Source organism: Taudactylus pleione, unplaced genomic scaffold (assembly GCF_031769625.1).
Source record: "Taudactylus pleione unplaced genomic scaffold, aTauple2 ptg000129l, whole genome shotgun sequence".
Classification (NCBI taxonomy): Eukaryota; Metazoa; Chordata; class Amphibia; order Anura; family Myobatrachidae; genus Taudactylus; species Taudactylus pleione.
This window is the reverse complement of record NW_028284531.1, coordinates 17,322,756-17,343,702: the sequence shown is the minus strand read 5'-3', so window position 1 is coordinate 17,343,702 and position 20,947 is coordinate 17,322,756. Positions and strand designations below refer to the sequence as shown.

Here is a 20,947-nt window from a genome sequence, read left to right as displayed (position 1 = left end):
CACCTTAAATCTTTTAAACAATACTGCCTACATCAATGGAGGATTTCTAGTCAGTGACCAAACCAATCTGGCAACAATGACATCTGCAGGCCACCCCCAATAATAACTTGCATTCTAATGCAGCCTATCTATTCAATATTAGCCAGCAACATCACTCTTATGGTGACCAGCTGAGACCACTACAGAATGGGTAGCACTAAGAATTTATCAGGGCTCATTATGTAAGTATTTGGTGATCTCTGTTCCAGTATCGAGAGCAAAAACAGCAATTTAGGGCATAATGGGTGGAACATGTAAGGACTCATGACAAACAGGAAAGTATGAAATGACGTTAAAGTTTGACTTACACAGAAATAAGTGCGGCATTTACTGTACGTGGCAAACTACTAACTGCATTAAGCAGACAAGCTATGAGTCAAACCACATGCTGTGTTTGTTCAACTAAAGCCAGAGACAGCCCATAGCCACTGTTCAAGATAAGAAATCATTATACTGTACTGTACTCCTCAACCCCTTGGGTTTCTCCACTATAGAAATAGACACAGGTTAAGGCTTGACCAGACAGACTAAAAACTGCAGTGTTTTTTCCCAATAAAGATTGTGCTCCTCGCCTCTTCACTTCATAAGCGCACACAGTAGTCTCAATGGAAACTTACCATAGTTATTGTTGCCACTAGCATTTTCAATCTCCAGTACCCATTCTCCAGCTGGGTCCTCGTCCCAAGAATGTGTCGACATAAATGCCCAGTCATTAAAACCTTCTGGAGAGTAATCGTGGGGTCTGAAGAAGGAATCACAAATATTGGGAAATAAATGCTGACCTTAGACATAAAGACCAGGAAGATGACAACAACATGTGTTGCTATATCCAGTGTTATGGCTACTGCAATTAACTGGACCACAATAATATTGTATGCAAGGAATTAAATAAACATATTCTGATGCAAATCTACAAAGAATATTACAGTGGAGCTTACAGTCTAAATTCTCCAACACAAAATATTAAACTACCAGAGAACTCGGAGGAAACCCAGGTATACATGGGGGGGACATACAAACTCCACACATAAAAATGCAGCAATGCTAACCACTGCAACTTAATTGAAAGCTCCCAAATGGCTACATGAATGAATCATTTTCTAACACTAAAACTCACCCTATGAAAGCATTATAGAACACAATGCATAGAAAAGCGAGCATGCCGATAATCACACTAAGATGTGGTAGCAATGTGGTTACCTTGGTGCCAGTAAACAGGAGCGGGTGCCCATGGGACTGGTCAAATAAATGGCGAGGTCTCCCCTACGGTTGTAGGACAAGGTTAACCTGGCTTGAACGTGCTCCAAGGTGCTAATGTAATTGGACATTCCAGTGCAGGGTTCCACTTTCCGCCTGACTTCTAACCGCTTCCCTATGTCCCTAGAAATAAGAACAGCATTCATTTGTGCCAATTATGGCTTCTGCTTGCAGTATGAAACAAAATGAATTATTTAGGTCGTTTGTCATCCCATGAGCTTATGAACTGGGAGAGATGACATGGATCACACAATTAATTAATGTAAAATAGACTAAACAAAAAGGATATTGAAACAATAGTACAGACTCCTAATACAATAAGGAGTAGAAAGTTACTTGGTTGAATGCACAAGCGTACATGAGAAATACATTAATAATAGGTGTAGGTACAATTGCAGAGTCAGAGGTCCATCCTCCCTCCTCAATTACCCATCTATCTCAGGGCAAAGCTAATCAAGAGACAGGATATATAACAGGATATTACATTACAATATATATATATATATATATATATATATATATATATATATATATACACACACACATATACATACACACACACACACACACACACACACACACACACACACATATATATATATTTTCGAAGATATGACAATGTGCTGTGTTGTATTGCCAAAGCAAACCCTGCAATTGCCAATACCCAGGCACCGTGAGCCAGGAGACTGTTGGGGCAGAGATAGCAATGTACTGTATAATGCCTGCCAAAGAACCAGGTGTTCCTAACACATCCCACTGTTCTTTATTACAGTACAATGTGTGTTCTTCATATGCCTACAAAAGCCACAATAGCATATAAACAATGACATAAGGCATTTTACCCAGAGGTATCACAATTCTATTATATAGGAGAAGTAACTGAGCTAATTAGTAAGAGATTTGCTGTAACATTTTTGTGGTTATACAGTGCAGATGTATCCACTGCAGACAGATTCAGCAGCATAGAAGAGATATAAAATAAAAACTCAAAGGTTATTGGAACCAGGTTGCTTAACCCCAACCACAAGCAAAGCACAAGATAGAGCGGCAGCTGTTTTCCCCCCGCAGGTCTCCATTCATGCTCAGCTGGACAGAAGCCTCTTGAGCCTCTGGCTCTGACCCAGTGAGGTGTGAATGGTTTGTGTGTCTAAATTCCCCAAAGAGTCAAAGCCAGGTAATATGCAGTCTGTTCCCAGGACATACCGAGCATTATTATTTTAGTGAGAAGCAACTTTAGCGGTAACAGCAGGAGCTGTATCAGTTTACATGTGTTATGCACAGAGACTACAAAATGATATATATGTGCCTGTCTGAGAAAGTCTAAAGAATGGAAGACTTGTTCACTTGTTGAGTGCCATGGACAGAAAGGCATTTTCACAGAATAGGTTCCAATGTGGAGGTGGTATATCAACGCACTCATTTACAGGTCATGTAAGCCAGTTCTGTGACGGACCACAGAAGGTTGTACCAGTGCAATTTATTTTTAACTAATTTGTCCGGGTAATCAAAAGAAGGGGTTTGCAATAGAACAGAATGCATACCTCACTATCATGAGACCCAAAATAAAAACAGATTTGGGAACCTCACTCTATGCCACCAACCACAGACGAGGCATCTATTCTTCCAAGTCAACGTACAGAAAATTTCATTTTGATCAGTTTAACAATCCTCGATGCAGAATATGATTTTGGAGATGACCCTGGATAAAGCAGTACCAAGCTGTCTTTATTTCCATTCCAGGCTCAAGCCCAGTACTTGAGAGCAATAGTACAGCTTACAGACCATTTATTATAATAGCTGTCGTGCCTCCTTCTCCTAATTGTCAGAATGGATTGTGCACAATCAGTGAGCAAAGCTTAATACTTACAATCAGACTGCCAGCAGTGACACACCTCCAATAGACTGGCATTATCAGAGGCTGCAGCAATTAAGGTGTAGTGTGCAGCACCGCATGAGAAAAATGACTCAAGTCATCACATGGAGATGGTTCTGACCTCATAAAACAGGTCAGTGTTCATTAGCAAGACTACTGTTTGGATCAAAGTTGTACAGGCCCACACCAAATGTGCTGGGATTCTGAGATACCAGAGACGGCACTTTTATCTCAAATACCAGAGGTTGCAGGCACACAGTGTTACGGCTCACAAATTCCAGTTTTATTCATCGGATAATTCATCTTTAGACGCATCATAAATTAAAAAGTGCTACATCTTATATTATAGCCTTGTTCAGAATGTGCGCAACAGAGATTTCAGTTTGAAAAAAAGTCTGAGATGCCACTTACATGGCTTGTTAAAAAAAAAAAAAAAGAAAAGCTTTTAAGATCAAGTACCTGTGTCAATTACAACACCATGGGTACTTTAATATAGTGGCTTGTCCTTTCTTTGCAAAGCTAGAACACCAGTAGATCCAGTTCACAGGAATCTCAACTGCCAACCACTATGTATGTATACTACAGACTAGTTTTGCAATTTTATAGATACAGCCGGTCTCCAGTGCATTCAGTCATCCAAAGGGAATGGGATTGAAATGCCAGCGTCTACTTAGCCGCCGGTTCAAATCCCAACAGCGGCTGGTTGACAGGATCAATATCCCGGACAGATGCAGGTCAGTACCCTAACCACCCCTGTCCCCCCCCCTAACCCTCCCTTAGTGGTGCCTAACCCTAACCCCACCCTTACCGATCCCTAAACTTAACCCTCCCGGGGGGGGGTGCCTAACCATAACTTCTCCCTGGGGGTGCCTAACCCTCCCCCCCAGGAATGCCTAATCCTCCCCCCCAGGGATGCCTAATCCTAATCCCCCCCCCCCCCCCAAGCCTAACACCGCTAGACTCCCTAATCCTAACCCCCCCGCGCAACTAATGCTAAGGACGCCCTGGACTTCTCTTCGTTCGGGATGTCGTCCTCGACGTTGGGATTATGATAGGCGTCAGTATCATAACTCCCTAGACGGCATTCTGCTGTCAGGATTGTGACCGGCGGTCACATGACTACATCCCATCCAAAGCATAAGAGCAAGCACTATGGGGGAGATGAAGCCTTAGGGTGCATACACACCAAGACTATATAGGCACGATTTGGTGTATCGTGACATATTGTGTAAACCGCCTAGTGTGCATGCACAATTGCGCGCTCCCGCTGGTCGCATGAGTTATCGTGTGATTTGGCAGTGCTGCACAGTCAGTCACACAATATTGCATGCGGCACCATACATATTAATGAAGAACTTAATAAGTAATCGTTCCGTCGTTCATTAAACTGTGCAGTGTGTACCGGCAACCATGCGATGTCCAGGGTGAAGTCAAATCGCCCTGAACATCGGCAAGATTGTCGGTCGTTTTAGGTGTGTACCCAGCCTTAGAGAGAGATAAAGTGGAGAGTGATAAAGCACCAACCAATTAGCTCATAAATGTAATTTTTCAAACACAGCCTGCAAATGACAGTTAGAAGCTGATTGGTTGGTACTTTATCTGTCCAATTGATACATCTATCCCTATGTTCATCATTCTTGAGTAAGGTCATTACATGGCCCATTATAGCCAGAAAGTTTTGCCTTACATCCTGCAAACGACATAAAATCCCCATTACTCACTTGGGTTCGGTGAGAATGTTAATTACACATTTTCTCTGAGGTCCCACGGTGGTCCAGTTTTTAGCAAGAGCAACCATAGCCCCAGCATCTAGGAGCCCATATCCATATGAATGGCTGACTAAAAAGACACAAAAACATGTTCCCTTAGAATGAGGACAGAAAACAAAGGACGTGCATCTTACAATATGAGTGAGCACATGAAGAAAGGCGCAAACAAAAGGGAAAATAAATAGTGAAAGGATACCCCCCCCCCCACCAATCACTTTCAGTAAGTGTAGTGCGATCCGCACTACAGTCACAAACACACAGCCGTCAGGTAGTACACTTGTACCCCGTGGTGTGTTTGTTTTAGCAGCCAATGAGAATCAGACAAACTCTCATTGGCTGCTGCACCCACGGAGGGAGCCGGGTTGGAGTTCACTCATGAGCTCCGCCTTCCACAATGGGTGATGGGAGAGACTTCTCTCCCATGGTACCGAGCGGGAGGACAGCGGAGCGGACCTCGGAAGGAGCGGGGATTCAGGCAAGTGTGTTTTTATTGTGTTATATATGTAAGGGGCACTGCATCACTACTGGGGGCACTGTACAGTATAAGCTGCGCTCCATGGGGGGACCACTACTGGGGGCACTGCATAGGGCAACCACTACATAAGGGGGCACTGTATATGGGGCGCGGGTCTTTAATAAATCACACTGGCTGTATTTATTTGCCTGCTGCATTCATATTTTTCTAGTGATAGAGGTGTGTGTGTGTGTGTGTGTGTGTGTGTGTGTGTGTGTGTCGTCATAGGCTGAAAGGTATATTTTACTGTAGTGGCTCTAAATCCTGCGTTTGCCACTGATACTGCACGTACTCACAGAGGACTGGTCTGTCAAATACATTCTGTTACAACAATGTAAACATAACCTGCTGGGCATGAGGGACTTAGAGGACAACAGGTTTCCAGATAACAATGGCTTATGTACATAAACCTTTCACATCTATGACTTGAACAGTGTTATTACACAATAAGTACATTGCAACAGAGGTACAGTTAAGCTTCAGTGTTTCACCATTGGTCATCTAAAGGCTACCACTGAAATAACTAATGTTATCTCACTAAAACCAAAGTCTCCATTTGAATAGGCTGCAAACAAGTAGTTATAACATTGGCTGGCACCTTACCTCATTTGACTTTGTTTCCTAACACTGTTTAGTAAATAGACCCCTAAGAGGGGTATTCAATATGAAACGTTAACTTCACTGTCAAAGTTAACGTTTCATATCGGAGTTTTTACCTGCGTTAAAGTATCGGGCGCGCTCCCGCTTATCCCCGTATTCAATAAAAAATTAACGAAAACGGGAAACTCCGAAGATGGATTTGCGTAAAGTTACAAATTTTTCCTTAAAAAAATTGTAAGTCCCCCCTAAAGTTGTAAAAACATGGGGAATCACTATGGGTACCTCCGTTTTAGCCTTTAATTGAAAGTCGGGGATTTAAATAGCCACAGCAGGTGTTTTTTTTCCCGACATTGAAGAAGTGATGCAGAAGAGCACTTAGGTTATTTTTTTCGTTTTTTTAAGTGGTCCCATCAAATTTGGGGTACATGAAACTGGGTACCTAGCATATTTTTATGTCCCTAAAGTAAGTTTTTAAAAATTCTGCATTTGTGCACCTGCCGCTATAATTCTATTCTTCAAAACATCTGCCGCATACATGCAGAATAGCCCTGAACCTATTTCCCTATTCTTAAACAATTTTTTCCCATTTTTTTTTTTTTCACCCCAATTTTTAAATTAATTTTTTGGGGTGTCCCTATTTTTTTTTTTTTAAACTTTTTTTTTACACAGTTCTTTTTTAAATGTCATTCCCAGGGGTGCAGGCTATTTTTTTTAAGCCTGCACCCCTAAACCCCAATTCTGCACTTTTTTTCGACACCTATTCAATGGTGAAAAGTTATCCCCGTTTTTTTTTCAAAGACTTTTCAAAACTGCGATAAGTCTTTGAAATTGAATACGGTGTAAAAGTAAAACCTGCGATAATGACGTCATACCTCCGATATTAACGCAAAAACGATGTTTTCGCTCCCATATTGAATACCCCTGTAAGTGTGATAACTACAAGCTGCAAGAGCAGGTTGGACATACGCAGCTTTCTTTAAACCGTTATAATTTACTAGATTGTCCAGCATGTGTCCCAGAAAAAAATCTTCAACTGTAACTAGCACTAACCAATATCCAAGTGTCTGAAGATTGGAATCAGTATAGGAAAATTGGAGCTATTATTATTGGTTCTGAAACAAATATAGTGGTTTACTGGTCTGAACCAATAACATTAGCTAAAACACACATTAGCAGACTGCCGATGGCTGTCAGATTCACAGTAATTACATAAATGCTCAAGGCCTGCCAGAATTACCTTTGCGTCCAACTCCATTGGTTATCCAGTCATTCGTGTTCAGATGAGATGGGTTTGATGTTCGTACAACTAGATGTTGCATATCCCTCCATGTGAGGTTATTACTACAAGAAAAGAAATGGCGCTCTGAAAGTCCATTGGATGTAGGACAAGAGTATTTGGTTTTTCTTTAACAATTTAATATATGAACATCAGTGTCCAAGGCATGGACTGGGATATTGCACTCCTCTGTGCAGCAACTTCCATGTATAGAATGATCTTTAAAACACCCATTAAACTTTTTTGTTGTCATGGAAACAAGTTTGCCTTCGCTCTGTATCAGCCAAATGTTTAAATGGATTCTCATATGGACTGCACTGAATATAAGGCCACTGACCGATGGGGAAATATTTAATATATAATCAAGTCCTGAATACCAGGTCTTTAGTATGAATTTTGAAACTAAAACAGCACTCTCATCATAAAAATAACTAGGTCACTGCTACAATGCAGTAAGAAGCAAAACAATAGATTCTCTCAGCAGAGACCATGTATGTGATCAGACACAAACAGGATAGTAGCGATGAAAAAATATAATAAAACAATAAATAGAGCGTAACCAGAGATGAGCTGAGGCAAAAGGTAGATATAACAGAGTGAGAGGAAGAGTTGTGATTCATTTGAATCTGGAGGACACATGGAGCCACTGTAGGTCCTTGCAAAGTGGTGCTGCAGATGTGGAGTGGTAAGAGAGGAGCATTGGTCTTTATTCAGCATTCAAGATTTATTGAAGTGGGAATAGATGTGTGAGGCGAACGCAAGATATCAGGAGTTTGTAGTAGTCGAGGCGGTAAATGAGTATTGGAAACATTGTGGGCAAGAAAAGTACGTAATGTTTTAAGGTGGAGTAACAAAGCTGGAAGAGAGACTGTATTATGAGGAATATACTGTAGGAGTGGGCAGAGTCAATGTGACAGCATTGTGGGGTTACCGACTGAGGGAGATTTGAAGGGAGGAAAATACTCTGGGTCGGTGATTTTTCTTTAGTTTTAGACATGCTGAGCTTAAGGGAACATTGGGACGGAGATGTTGAGATTGCAGAAGACACTTCTCTACATAAGATAGTACAGGAGGGGTAAGGTTACTGAAGGAGAGGCCAAATTTGGGCCAATGGAGTAAAGGGTGTGCAGGAGAATAAGGTGATCAACAGTATAAGCAGAAAAGTCATCAGGAGGAGGAGAATAGAGAAATGACCTTCAGAATTTGCTGAAAGTAGATTAAATTCCTTTTGTGAGTGCAGTCTCGGTAGAATGTTGGGGGCGTATTGCAGACAGTCAAGAATGAAGTCAGAGGAGCGAAAGTGAGATGGCCGGTAGTTTGGAGGCAAAGGGCAGAAAGGGATCAATAGCTGGAGACTGAATGAAGAGACGGTTTCTTCAGAATTGGCGACATAAGTGAGTGATTACAGTAGGATGGAAATGTACCAGTGCAGAGAGGACAAGTTGATGAAGTAAGCTGAAGGTGGGCATGCAGTGAGGGAGCAGATATATTGGGGGTGGGGGGAATAGGAACAAGAGGGCAGGCTGTAAATTTAGATGATTAGTACAGGTACTTGGTCTTTGATTACTGGAGAGAAAGCACAAAGGGGGATTGTAGGAGTGTGCAAGATGTGGCCTGAGGAATATCTTGTCAAATGGTGTTCATTTGTCTTTGAAGTAGGTGGCAAAACCATGGGCAGTGAGGGAGGAAGGAGAGGAAGTACAGGTAGCCCAAGAACAGAGTTGAAGGTAGGAAATGAGAAGTGATACATGTTTTTAGTCCTGGTTAAATTCTGTTGAAATCATTTTCAAAAGGCAGTCTATCCATTCCCAAGGAACCAGTGACATCACAGACACAGTAATGAGAATACAGACCTCATTGTCCTCATTGATATAGTTGATTCCATGAGAATGGATATACTATATGTTCATGTATGGATTGTGAATAGGTGCCAGGTGCACTGTAAGAAGCAGTTCTTCTAATGTGCCATTAAATGTCTATAAAATCAGAGTTTAGGGTTAGAAGTAACAAATATGGCATACTTTGCTTCCAGAGCGAGAGCGATGACTCCTGCAGCGAGAGGGGCTGATGCTGATGTCCCAGTGTGAGTGTCTGTACATTTCTGCCTTAAATCAGTTGTTACCTGATGGGAAAAAACATCCAGATCAGAAAACCTGAACCTCTTCAAAATACAGGTAATACATGCATATTAATGATCACCGAGCTAGTTGCTACGTCACAATATCTGAGTGTACTAAGAGGTCTCCACCTCTCTGTTCCTATGGATTTCTATTGCCCAAGCTCGGATGACCGGACGTGCAGAGATATGGATAGATATACACAAAATATATTTTATTATAATATATATATATATATATTATATATATACATACATATATACACACAGTGTGTGTGTGTCTGCACATTAACGTTTACATGCAACCAAAATTTGTGGATTTACCAGTTTCGTATTGGTATTTCGTTGTCTACACAGTTACTATGATTTTATTTAGCAAGAGTTTGGCTATAGCATTAGTGAGAATGGCATGGTTCCATAATCTTATCTGCTCATTAGAGGAAGGACAGAAAAAATTTCAAATGTACAAAAGGCCTTGGTTGATGGATTACATGTAGAAATAATGATTATTATTAAAGTAGGATGGAAAAGATAAAGCATAATAATGGATGTTCTACAGTAATTACAATTATTTATTAACAGTTGTTTATATAGTGCAGACATATTCCGCAGCACTTTACAGAGAATACTTCATTAATTTACATCAGTCCCTGCCTCAGTTGAGCTCACAATCTTAGATTTATTTATATGAACTATCATCAATTTTCCCAAAAAGTCCTGGAATGGGAGTACAGCAAACAAATACAATTTGTCCAGGCTGCATGCAGAAGCATTACACATTCACTGGAAGCCACAAGGCAAACATAAAAGAACACACTTGGTACAGTGTGGATGTCCAACTGACAGCTGGGGGGAGGAAAGCTGTCCCACAGATACTGCTGCTGATTTCAAATGACACCACAAACGCAGACAGCATATAAAAGGAATCACAGGAACATGGAAGACTAATGCAGCAATTACAAGGTGAGAACTATGCAAAAATTTGTACAAGAACTAATAAATGTCATTCACTCGGACGAGATGTTTGTGCTCGCTGTTATTCAACTAAATTAATGGGCAGAGATAATCGTTTCCTGTCCTTGCACTGAGAAGGGAGTAAAGAGACACAATACAGTACTTACAATCTGCTTTTCATTCTGGTTCCCACTGCTGTATGTAGTTGCCAGTGTAGACGAGCAGGCTTCGCTGTACCATGGCACATTGCCAAGCTGGGTAGTGCTGCTGATGGACAGGGTGTAGATGCTGTTTGTGTATCCATCACAGTTGCAGCTGTCATGTTCCCTCCCCCCATTCCCAGACGCCCACACGTATATAGAGCCCAAACCGTTACGGCCCTGCAAGAAAGTCAGATAGATGTAAACAAACAGGCATAAAGCTGGCCACACACGTTTTCATCAGGAAGAGGTGTATGAGCCAATGCTGCTGGCAGAATGATCTCAGGATCTAGCACTGCTGATTGTGTATTGTTTGAGATGACGCATCACATAAATGAGGACCCCATTTACTAGATAAAAACAAAGAGCCACCTGTATAAAGTATTTTACTGTATAAATGGAGACCTGATCTTCCAGCCTACCTGGCTGACCCCTCTTAAGAATGCCTCTTCTGCCAGATGGGCTGGACCATCCACCGTCTTCCCATCATCTTCTGGTCCCCAGCTGGCACTGTAGATGTGGATGTGGTTAGGGTTGAGACCAAGTGATCTTGCTTCTACTGCATCTGTTACTTCCCCATCCAGCATCCGAACACCTATCACACAAGGTATTTAAAAGAGAACAAAGGTTATATTGATTAAATTAGGCAGTTTTAAACATTTCATAATTAAATTATAAAACTAATATAAATCAATGCATTAGAAAGCAAACTTTTCTAGAGAAAGCTCTATATGGTCAGCAAATCTAAAATACAAGTTGATCCAATATCTATATATTGATAGCAGGAGGACAACTTTTATTTTTATTTCTATGGTGCCATTGTCTGAGCAGGGAACATATACCAAAATAGAGGTCTTGGTCCGTAGATTTGCATAAAAATATTGGCGTTGTAATTGGTTGCTTAGTTTCGGAGTTATGTGGCAAAACGTCCGCCCGCCATTTACAATGCATCACCATTGTGCTCTGGAAAATGTTACATTCGGTGAACTCTCCCTGTGCATCTGCTGGGTGACCTGGAACGTGTGATCTGCTGGGAAGTCTGGAAACTTTAACAGTTATTTGCAGCCATATACTGTATATCAGCGCATAATGCGGGGATCTCAGTCTCCGACTGCTGTGTTATTTCATTATTCACTTCACCTCGCACTGTTTACACCAAACATGCCTAGAGTCCAGCCTCGAACACGTCGACGTGGTGGAACTCTTACAGGTTTGCCCAGAACGCACAGTACAAAAGATCTTAAATAACATACTGTATAACAAAAGGTCAACTGATACGCTGCTTGCATTGGACATGACATATTTGCCACAATACTACTCTTCTTGGCAGGAGATTAACAGCCATTTTTCGGTCAGACAGAATGGGGGTCAGCAACTGACAATAATGTGCCATATTCACGCTCTCATTTTAGGGCAGAAGATTGAAAGAGCATGGATTGCTCTTGCACAGAAAGATATAGCCACACCTGGCTTTTGGCTTTAAGAAACTGTTGCCAATTGAGCTAGCAAGACCAACAAAAAGATTATTCAGCTGCTTTAAAAGAACATGTCCACCTTTGAGACATATTGGTTTTATAGTTAAATACACAAAACCTTCCAAAAGACGTCCTGTAAAAGACAGCTAGCTGTCCGTGCTTTTCACATTAGGCCAAGCAGCAGAGTTACATACACTGCATATACACATTTAAAAACTAGTTGATAGCAATAGCGAATGTATTAATATTGATCAACTTCAAACAATCCTGGCTCATCAATATATAACCAGTTCCAAAGAATAAAAAGATTGCCTGAGGGCAGAAATACACAGACTGAACACATGATCAATAAACTCATTAAAAGGGAATGACCATCACAAAATCAGAAAGAGGATTAGGAAAATGAAATTTGTGCATAGGAAATTATGAGACATTATTACAGACACACAACAGGGACAAATACAAAATCAAGAAGGATTTTTGAAAACGATGTGAACTGCTAAAAAAAAACAAAAACAAAAACAGTGACCACATGGGAAGTTCAATGCTGGACAGGCCATGCATCACACATAAAGGCTAAAGACCTTAAATCACGCCTTGCCCTGTGTTTCCCTGCCACAAGTTCAAATGCTGGCACAGAACAAATAAATACACTGCAGGTTATTCCATCCACATATGTAAAATAAACATGGGATGATACAATATCCTTCAAAACTTTGAAAACTTACAAAAATAATAAAGAAACATAAGCTGCCAGAGTAGCAACGCAACTTGCGTCATTGTCTTTCCACGTGGCAAGGAATAATGTAGGTCAAAAGCCTTGAATATATAAGAAACATCCAATTGATTAAACCCATCGAAACAATTTGTTAAACAACTATGCCTAAATAAACTAGGGACACTAGCTCCAGAAAGTGGGGGTGATTCAGCAGAATACAGAATTGCAAAGCTGCACACTAGCAGCTTTGCAAATACAGTCAATTCCATCAGTCGCGATGTTGGACAGTGCCGGTCAGCTAAGTAAGCATTAGCTTACGCAGGCCGGCCGGCTTGCGAGGTCAGGATTCTGCAGCTATGGACGCAGGTCCTGGCCTTGCCACTCCCGGAAAAAGGCGCCACACGCCCGCCCGTTTCCGGGAACGCAGGCTGTCCCCACACCGCCCCGTAATCCCCTCTGCCTGTCAGACAGAGGCATACAGGGGCTTGCGAGCGCAGATTCCCTATAATCGTTAATCTGCGTTTAGCAGTGCGCTTACGTATACTGCTGAATCAGGCACAGTGTTCGTACAGACATAGGGGAGAATTTACAAAGCAGTGACTTCTGTAAGCCATTGCTTCCCGGCGGGTTGCAGGTGAAAATTTTAAACGGCACCCGCAGTCAGTGTAAAGCACGCCGGGCTTTACACGGACTGCGGGTGTCGTTTTAAAAAAGCACCTGCAACCCACCGGGAAGCAGCGGCTTACAGAAGTCACTGCTTTGTAAATTCTCCCCAAAGGGCCTGATTCAGAGATGTACATTGAACTGATGATTGGGTGGATAAAAACGCAGGAGAGCTATAGAAGGTTACTGCGTTAGCCTGGGATTTCAAACTTTAAAGATAAGGTCTGTTACTTTCTTCCGGAGTACCTGAACCTGTGGGCAGGCCCAGAATATAGGTAGTAAGTCCCCAACAGAGAAGCAACTGCACCAACAGAGATTGGTTTGGGAAGGAAACATTTTGTGCAATTTTGCCGGTTTCAGGTATAAACAGTGAATTAATTTAATCTACATCACTCTGATTATAGCATCAAGAAAGTAGTTCATAGAAAGGAAGAACAAATCCCACTGCTTAGATTGAATTGCTGGACCCACATTGTATCTGAAACTTTGACTTCCTTGTGGAGACATTGCATTGTAAAAAAATAGGAAATAACAAAAGAAAAAAAGTTGGCGCTATTCGAGTATTCTCAAATTCCCTATCTATTGAATGTCTCAGCTGCTACAAGAAACCAGGTAGTGTCCTGGTTGGTACAAACTATATAACACAAAAAAAAAGTAAAGCAGCGCTTGGGATATTCAATCAACAGGATAAGATATACATTTATTTATACATTTAAAATATTATACAGACAAATCCTAAAACATAGATGTATAGGGAAAATTCCCAACAATAAAATTAAATGCCCGGACACCTGCCCGGATCGGCTGAATAATGTAGTGGGTCCGGCGTGCAAGCAACAGCTTCCCCACTCCAGCTGATATGTATCTTGGACACAGTGGTGCTTGAAATAATGTGTGTGGCCGACTTTAGAGGTGAATCAGCAAAAGGGTCTGAGGGACAGTAAGTATTTTCAATTGTCTCATATAGAGCAGCCCATGCAGGGTCTCGCCTAACGCGTTTTCCTGTGTAGCACAGCTTCGTCTGAATATCAGAGTGACAGAATCACTCTGGAACTATTTCTGGACACTAATTGACACTCATATAAAACTTATTAATATAAACAGCTTTTGAAACGGCGTGCATCCAGCAGTGGTATAATCTGTTTATAACAGCTGTGACTTTTCATATATTTAATTTTATTGTTGGGAATTTTCCTTATACATCTATGTTTTAGGATTTGTCTGTATAATATTTTATATGTATAAATAAATGTATATCTTATCCTGTTGATTGAATATCCCAAGAACGCTGCACTGACCTACTGGATATGTGTCTGGTACCCATGGTTGGTCACTGCACTGTCCACGGTCGGTGCTAATGCCTTCCATGAGGTATTCCCGGCACACACGTGAAACCGTAGATACATAGATATAGAAAGTGATAGATAGACCACTGTCCTTACCTCCAATCTTGGCATTATAAGCTATTCCAACACCACAAATCCCGTTATTTGCTACTGCTGCCACTTCTCCGGCACACCGTGTACCATGCCTGGAAAATAAAGACATTATTCAAAAATACAATTTATTCATAGTGAAGAAAAAGTCTTAAATAGAATCTGAAATAAAATGGTTAAACATTACCTAGCATTCAAATTTTATTAAGCCTAATATCTTAAAGAACACAAATCATGATTATTATTATTAGAAGCAACAAAAGCTTAAAGCTTGATCGTTGCTAATCATAGTAAACAGAGCGAGAATAATATATGGAGGGGTGTGTTGAAGTGCTTAAGTTCTAATGTTACAGCTAGGGGAGGGAAAATAATCGGTAAGGTCACTGAACTCTTCTTTAAGCCTACCTATATAGTTTTACCTATTTGCTGATGAGTTTTCACACTGACGCCATCAGTCTATAACAGCTCCCATCCTGACCCAGTGAGACAAGATGGGATTTACTACTGCATTAGGATTCGTTTCTAACACCAAGCTTAGAACATGGTCGAGCCTTCACAGAGGTGAATGAAGTGGGGCATTGTGCAGCAGAACATTAACCTTCTGTGTCTAATGCACTTTGTACCACAGACAAGATCCACAGTTCCGTAAGGCAAACACTAGGAGAACACGAGTTTGGCAGAGGAACTGCTGGCATTCCAAGAGCCCATTCATCTGTTTAACTCTTTGCAGACTGTGAAGGATATATCTTACAAGTGACTCTATAACCAGTGGAAACCTTCAGCTTCTGCAAACAAAAAGTGAATGTATCTAAATCACTGTATTGTATGTGACAAATGACAGATTGCTGATGTGAGACCAGAGGGCACATTTTCATTTGACGCTGGTACTATTAAACCTTGACGCGAGGCAATTTTATTTTGGTCTCCAAAATATGGAAACTGTGGGATCAGCTGCAGTTACAACCTTCACCTTGACATGGCTGAGGCAGCAAACAAGACAGATGAATTATAGCATGTCACCATACTGGGCAAACCAGAATATAATATAGATGATGGCTAGATAGATTCTGCAATAGGATTCACACTTTTAATCTCGGTCTTAAAGTCCTACAGCAATCTCACATAAACTTGCATATTCTGTAAATCTGCGTAACACTTGGATAAACATTTCCATGTTACATTCTATGCGCATCTGTAAATTCATTGTTAGGTTTACTGTGAGTTTTTAAAGGCACATGCTCGTAATGTTAGAATTTGAGCACATACCATTCTGGATTAAAGCAAATTCACTGATCGCATTAAATGTGCACGTCAACCCACTCATACTTCATGCTCATTTTTAACTCAGAGATTTAGGCTAAATCCATATTTTTATGCATGTGTATACTGGGCTATAAAAGTGCAAGCTGTAAAATATGCAACAATCCCATCATTTCGGAAATGACAGGAGCAGTCAGCACTTTCCCACCATGGCATAACAAGTCAAGTGCTGTGAAAGGCGTATTCTATGGGGCCTCAGACACAACAAGACTGTTGCCAATCTCACATAAAACCGTGCAGCACAGGTTTCTCCTACCAAACGGTCCTCCGGTGTGTCATTTGTAGCTGCAAAATTCCTGGATGGTTATAAAACCTACAAATTTTACAAGCTGACAATGTCCTTGGAAAGCCTCTAAATCAAACCTTAAAGCAGCACATTTTCTAGGACGTGACAACAAAAAGGTAATTAAATAATTCAGAACACAGACTTTGTCCATGTTACAGTAGTATGGGACTTTTTCTTCTTAGAAATGCAACAAACAATTTGAACAAAACGCATAGCAATCATAAACTCCTGTACGAGTTAATGTAACATATTCTAATCTGACATGACTTGAAAGTCCCATTACAGCTTGCTTAGGAAACAGTGATCCAAGCTGTACCAGGCCAGATGTTTCCCACCTTCAAACGATGTCCCCATTATCACCAGTTCAAGTCAATTAGTGATCGCTTTGCATCTTAATCCCAGCTTGCACACAACAGTTTATGTTGATCAGAGCTAGTATGCTACCATCATTATTATAAATGGAGTAGTTATAAGGCGTTACAGAATTCTACATTGCGGAACATTGGGGAAAGAGCATCGCACATACAATAAAGCAACGGTCCAAAAAGCAAAATACAGAACAAATAGGGTAAAAATACACACATTCAAGAAGCATAAACCCATAATGGCAAAAAGGAAAAAAAAAAAAAAAGAAATCATATGCAAGACATAATAGGCAACATTATACTGCTGAACAAGCAAGAGGCATCTTACAGAGACACACAGGTGGAGAAAGTGAGAGCAGAAAAGACCGGAGGAGAGTGTGTCACAATTGGGAGAGCTTACAAACAAATGGCATCGTTATGAAGGGACACAAAAAGACTGCTCATGCTGGCATGCAGTTTTATCCAGTGTGGGCAAGGAAACACAGCTGATATTACCATTACCGTCCCAAAAGCCACATCTACCCACAAGTAGTTCCAAGGCAACAGAAAGACCAGGAGAAAATTCACCAGCAGTACAGCTTCAGTGTTATAGCATGAAAGACAATCTAAAAGACACACAATGTCTCTAAGTGACGTGCACCTATTTGAATAGAAAGTGCACTCCCACTTCATCGCTGTTGGAATTGTAGCCCATTTGTGGGGAGAGCACACCTGTAAATACTTTCTTCCAGCCATTACTTAATGTTAATAAGACTGTCCCATAATATGAAAACTAATTTCTGCATTTCAGTGCAAAAGTAGGCGTACTACTGTGCCCAATCTACAAAAAGTGGGTAACAGTCCCCTACCAGTAGGCCTGTGCCAACGTCTGTCTCTGCAGACAGCACACTTTTGGCCAGGAACTCAACACTTTTTGCTAAACTAGTTATTGTTGGCCATACACAGAGATAAAACTCACAATCAGGCAGACAGACCAATTATCTCACATTACCATACAGGGTCAGATAATTGGTCTCTCTGATGGAGAGTACGAGTATATCCACTATCAGATCCGAGACCAATTGTCGCATCTGTCATGTATGCTCAAAGGTTTGTCATGACCGAAAGTGCGATAATTGGTGCTTGGTTGCGGCCACACACATTTAATCGGTCTGATCAACCATAATTGTATGGCCGCCTTTACACGTACGCAAATTCTAAGAAGTAACCAAGGTAAGCGGTAGCGATCCTCATCATACATAAGCACAGAGACTCTGCCCAATACAAGGAGGCTTCCAGAGTAGAGACCCCACAAAAATGCTGTTCAAAGAAAGGGAGGGAAATTAAAATAGACAAATACATAAATAAATAGGAAAAATGGAATGGAAAATAAAGGCATACTGATTGCTCTAAGCTCTGTGTAATAAGACAATGTTTTCCATAGAAATATCCATGAATAATAACGTGAAAATATTGTCTACTCTATTCTAACCGAAGTAAAGAAAAATGAAAAAAATTAAAATGAAAAATGTTGACATTAGAGCAAAGACCACAAGAACACTATCTGAAAATGTCACCAAGTCACGGAAAAGTATTCTGCTGTAATTTCCCAGACTAACAAAAAAACAACACAAAAAAACCCAAAAACTGCAGAACAACATTTACAGTTTAATGGACTGCACTATTCTAATCTCTACAAGCAACGTTTCATTTTTTAACAATTTCTTCCTGATAATGGGTCTTGAACTTTACCAATATATTTTCAAAAACGTTCTTAAAACCATCATATACATCATGGAATGTCCATATGGCAAAATGTCTAATCTAGAACTCTTGGGTGAGCAATAAATATACCCTTCAATGTTATCTGCACCCCCAACCCAACAGCTAAAACATGTTTCTCTGGCAGCCAGGGGCCTTAACTACAAGTTTGTAGACCCCATAGCAAAATTTTTAAGGGACCTCCCCTAACTCAAGTCTCAACCAGATCATTTGTGTACACACACATATATATATATATATATATATATATATATATATTCCAAAGTGTCCACAAATAGCAAGAGTACAAGCGGGGTGCTCAATTTAAAGGCAGTTAGAGCTGTCCATTTATATACAGAGAAAATAATCGGCACTCACAAATATATGAAAACATGCAACAACAATTTCTGATGAACAACCATCCTGCACTTGGTTGTTCATCAGAAATTGTTGTTGCATGGTCCCTGTGGTCTTGATAAAGATCCTGGATAGGGATCGAAACGTCGACTGGACTGAACCTTTTGTATCTTGCTGCAATGGGTATTCCAAAAACCTGCTTTTGCATTTATAAATGAGTCTTTTTTCATATATTTGGTGAGTGCCGATTATTTTCTCTGTATATATATATATATATATATATATATATATATATATATATATATATATATATATATATATATATATATATATATATATATATAATATATATATATATTTATACATAAATGCATACATACATACCCGTTCAAAAGTTTGGGGTCACCCAGACAATTTCGTGTCTTACATGAAAGCTGACTTTTATTTATCAAATGAGTTGCAAAATGAATAGAACATATAGTGAAGACATTGCCAAGGTTAGCAATAATGATTTTTATTTGGAATAATAATTTTGTCCTTCAAACCTTGCTTTCGTCAAAGAATGCTCCTTTGCAGCAATTACAGCATTGCAGACCTTTAGCATTCTAGCTGTTAATTTGTTGAGGTAATCTGAAGAAATGTCACCCCACGCTTCCTGAAGCACCTCCCACAAGTTGGATTGGCTTGATGGGCACTTCTTGCGTACCATACGGTCAAGATGCTCCCACAACAGCTCAATGGGGTTTTCTTTAAAAAAAAACTTTTGAACGGTAGTGCATATATATATTATATATATATATATATATAATAAAAATATATAAAAATATGTTAGTATGTGTGTGTGTGTGTATACACACACTCACGTATGTACATAAATATGTTTTTTACATTGTATAATATATATTGTTAATTGGGCATATTATAAAACTTTAAATCATAATTTTCATTATAGCAGCAGCAGTTTGTCACTCCCATCACTGCCTGTGTCTGAGACTCTACTCATAGAGGCCGCCCCCCACCCACACGCAATCGGTCGAAGGTTTTGCTCTGCGCATACATCGCAGTGCGCAAACTGGCCAGTGCGATGGAGTATGCGTACGCAGGGATACATATAGACAAATAAAAACCTCATAAGCGCTCAGAAGATCCAAAATATAGGAATAGTCCCATAGTATGAATGCAGCTGTGATGTTTCCAATGTAGTTGTCCTATTCGCTCATTGTATCATATGCAGAACTTCATGATGAAAAAATAGATATAGGATGATGGTTACACAACTGTAAACGTATTGGGAACTATAGAAATAGTCCACAGAATCTCAAAGATGTGCTCTTTGAAAGGGTGGAAGAATTTCATATAGTATACACCCTAGTGCATATACAGAGTAGAGGTATGTATAATGATGCTTACTAGAAGCTTACATCAATCAAGTATGTTGTAGACTCATAAGGGTTTCTGTATCCACATGCTCCATGTATCTTTCCCCACATCAGGCATATGCAAAAAGAGAAACAGATGGAATAAGCCAGAACGATACACTCCTAAGGTAATATGGATCCCGGGTGCTCATAAAGGGGTATATCAAACTGGCCTTATGAGTATGAAATATTCCCACTGTCACTCCTTCACTTCACTACACGCTTCGACGCTCACCGGCGTCTTTATCATGTGTACGCAGACAGTCCGCAGCCCCAGGGACAAGTGATTGACAGGAAGTGCCGTTTGCGGGTGGTGACGGGGGAGTGGTCAGGCAAACGTAGGCGTGCCAGTGCGTTTGGATGGCGTTTCAAAGGTGTGCATAATTAAGCCCTTGTGGTGGCGGACGCAGCCTGAGGTCTAGTAGCACACAGGAAGTCTCGCTAGTTCTGTGGGAGGGTCAGGTCAACCACTATTGTGCGTATGGGTTCATTACTATATAGACAGCTGAACAATTGCATTGTGTAGTTAGTGACCACTCTCTCACTAATAACACATTTTCTATCTAGTTTT

The 20,947-nt window shown here is 40.5% G+C and overlaps 1 protein-coding gene across 4 annotated transcripts in view; it reads right to left on the bottom strand.

Annotated features, from left to right (window-relative positions):
* FURIN (furin, paired basic amino acid cleaving enzyme) overlaps positions 1–20,947 on the bottom strand; it is a 186,468-nt gene that overhangs the window by 18,847 nt on the left and 146,674 nt on the right. For all 4 annotated transcript variants that reach the window (XM_088472900.1, XM_088472901.1, XM_088472899.1 and 1 more), the window contains 8 exons: positions 14,897–14,985; positions 11,021–11,193; positions 10,566–10,778; positions 9,350–9,450; positions 7,290–7,393; positions 4,891–5,008; positions 1,240–1,419; positions 657–781 (listed from right to left, as the gene is read on the bottom strand). In XM_088472900.1, the coding sequence (XP_088329026.1) occupies positions 657–781; positions 1,240–1,419; positions 4,891–5,008; positions 7,290–7,393; positions 9,350–9,450; positions 10,566–10,778; positions 11,021–11,193; positions 14,897–14,985 (1,103 nt within the window). The remainder of the gene's footprint in view (positions 1–656; positions 782–1,239; positions 1,420–4,890; positions 5,009–7,289; positions 7,394–9,349; positions 9,451–10,565; positions 10,779–11,020; positions 11,194–14,896; positions 14,986–20,947) is intronic.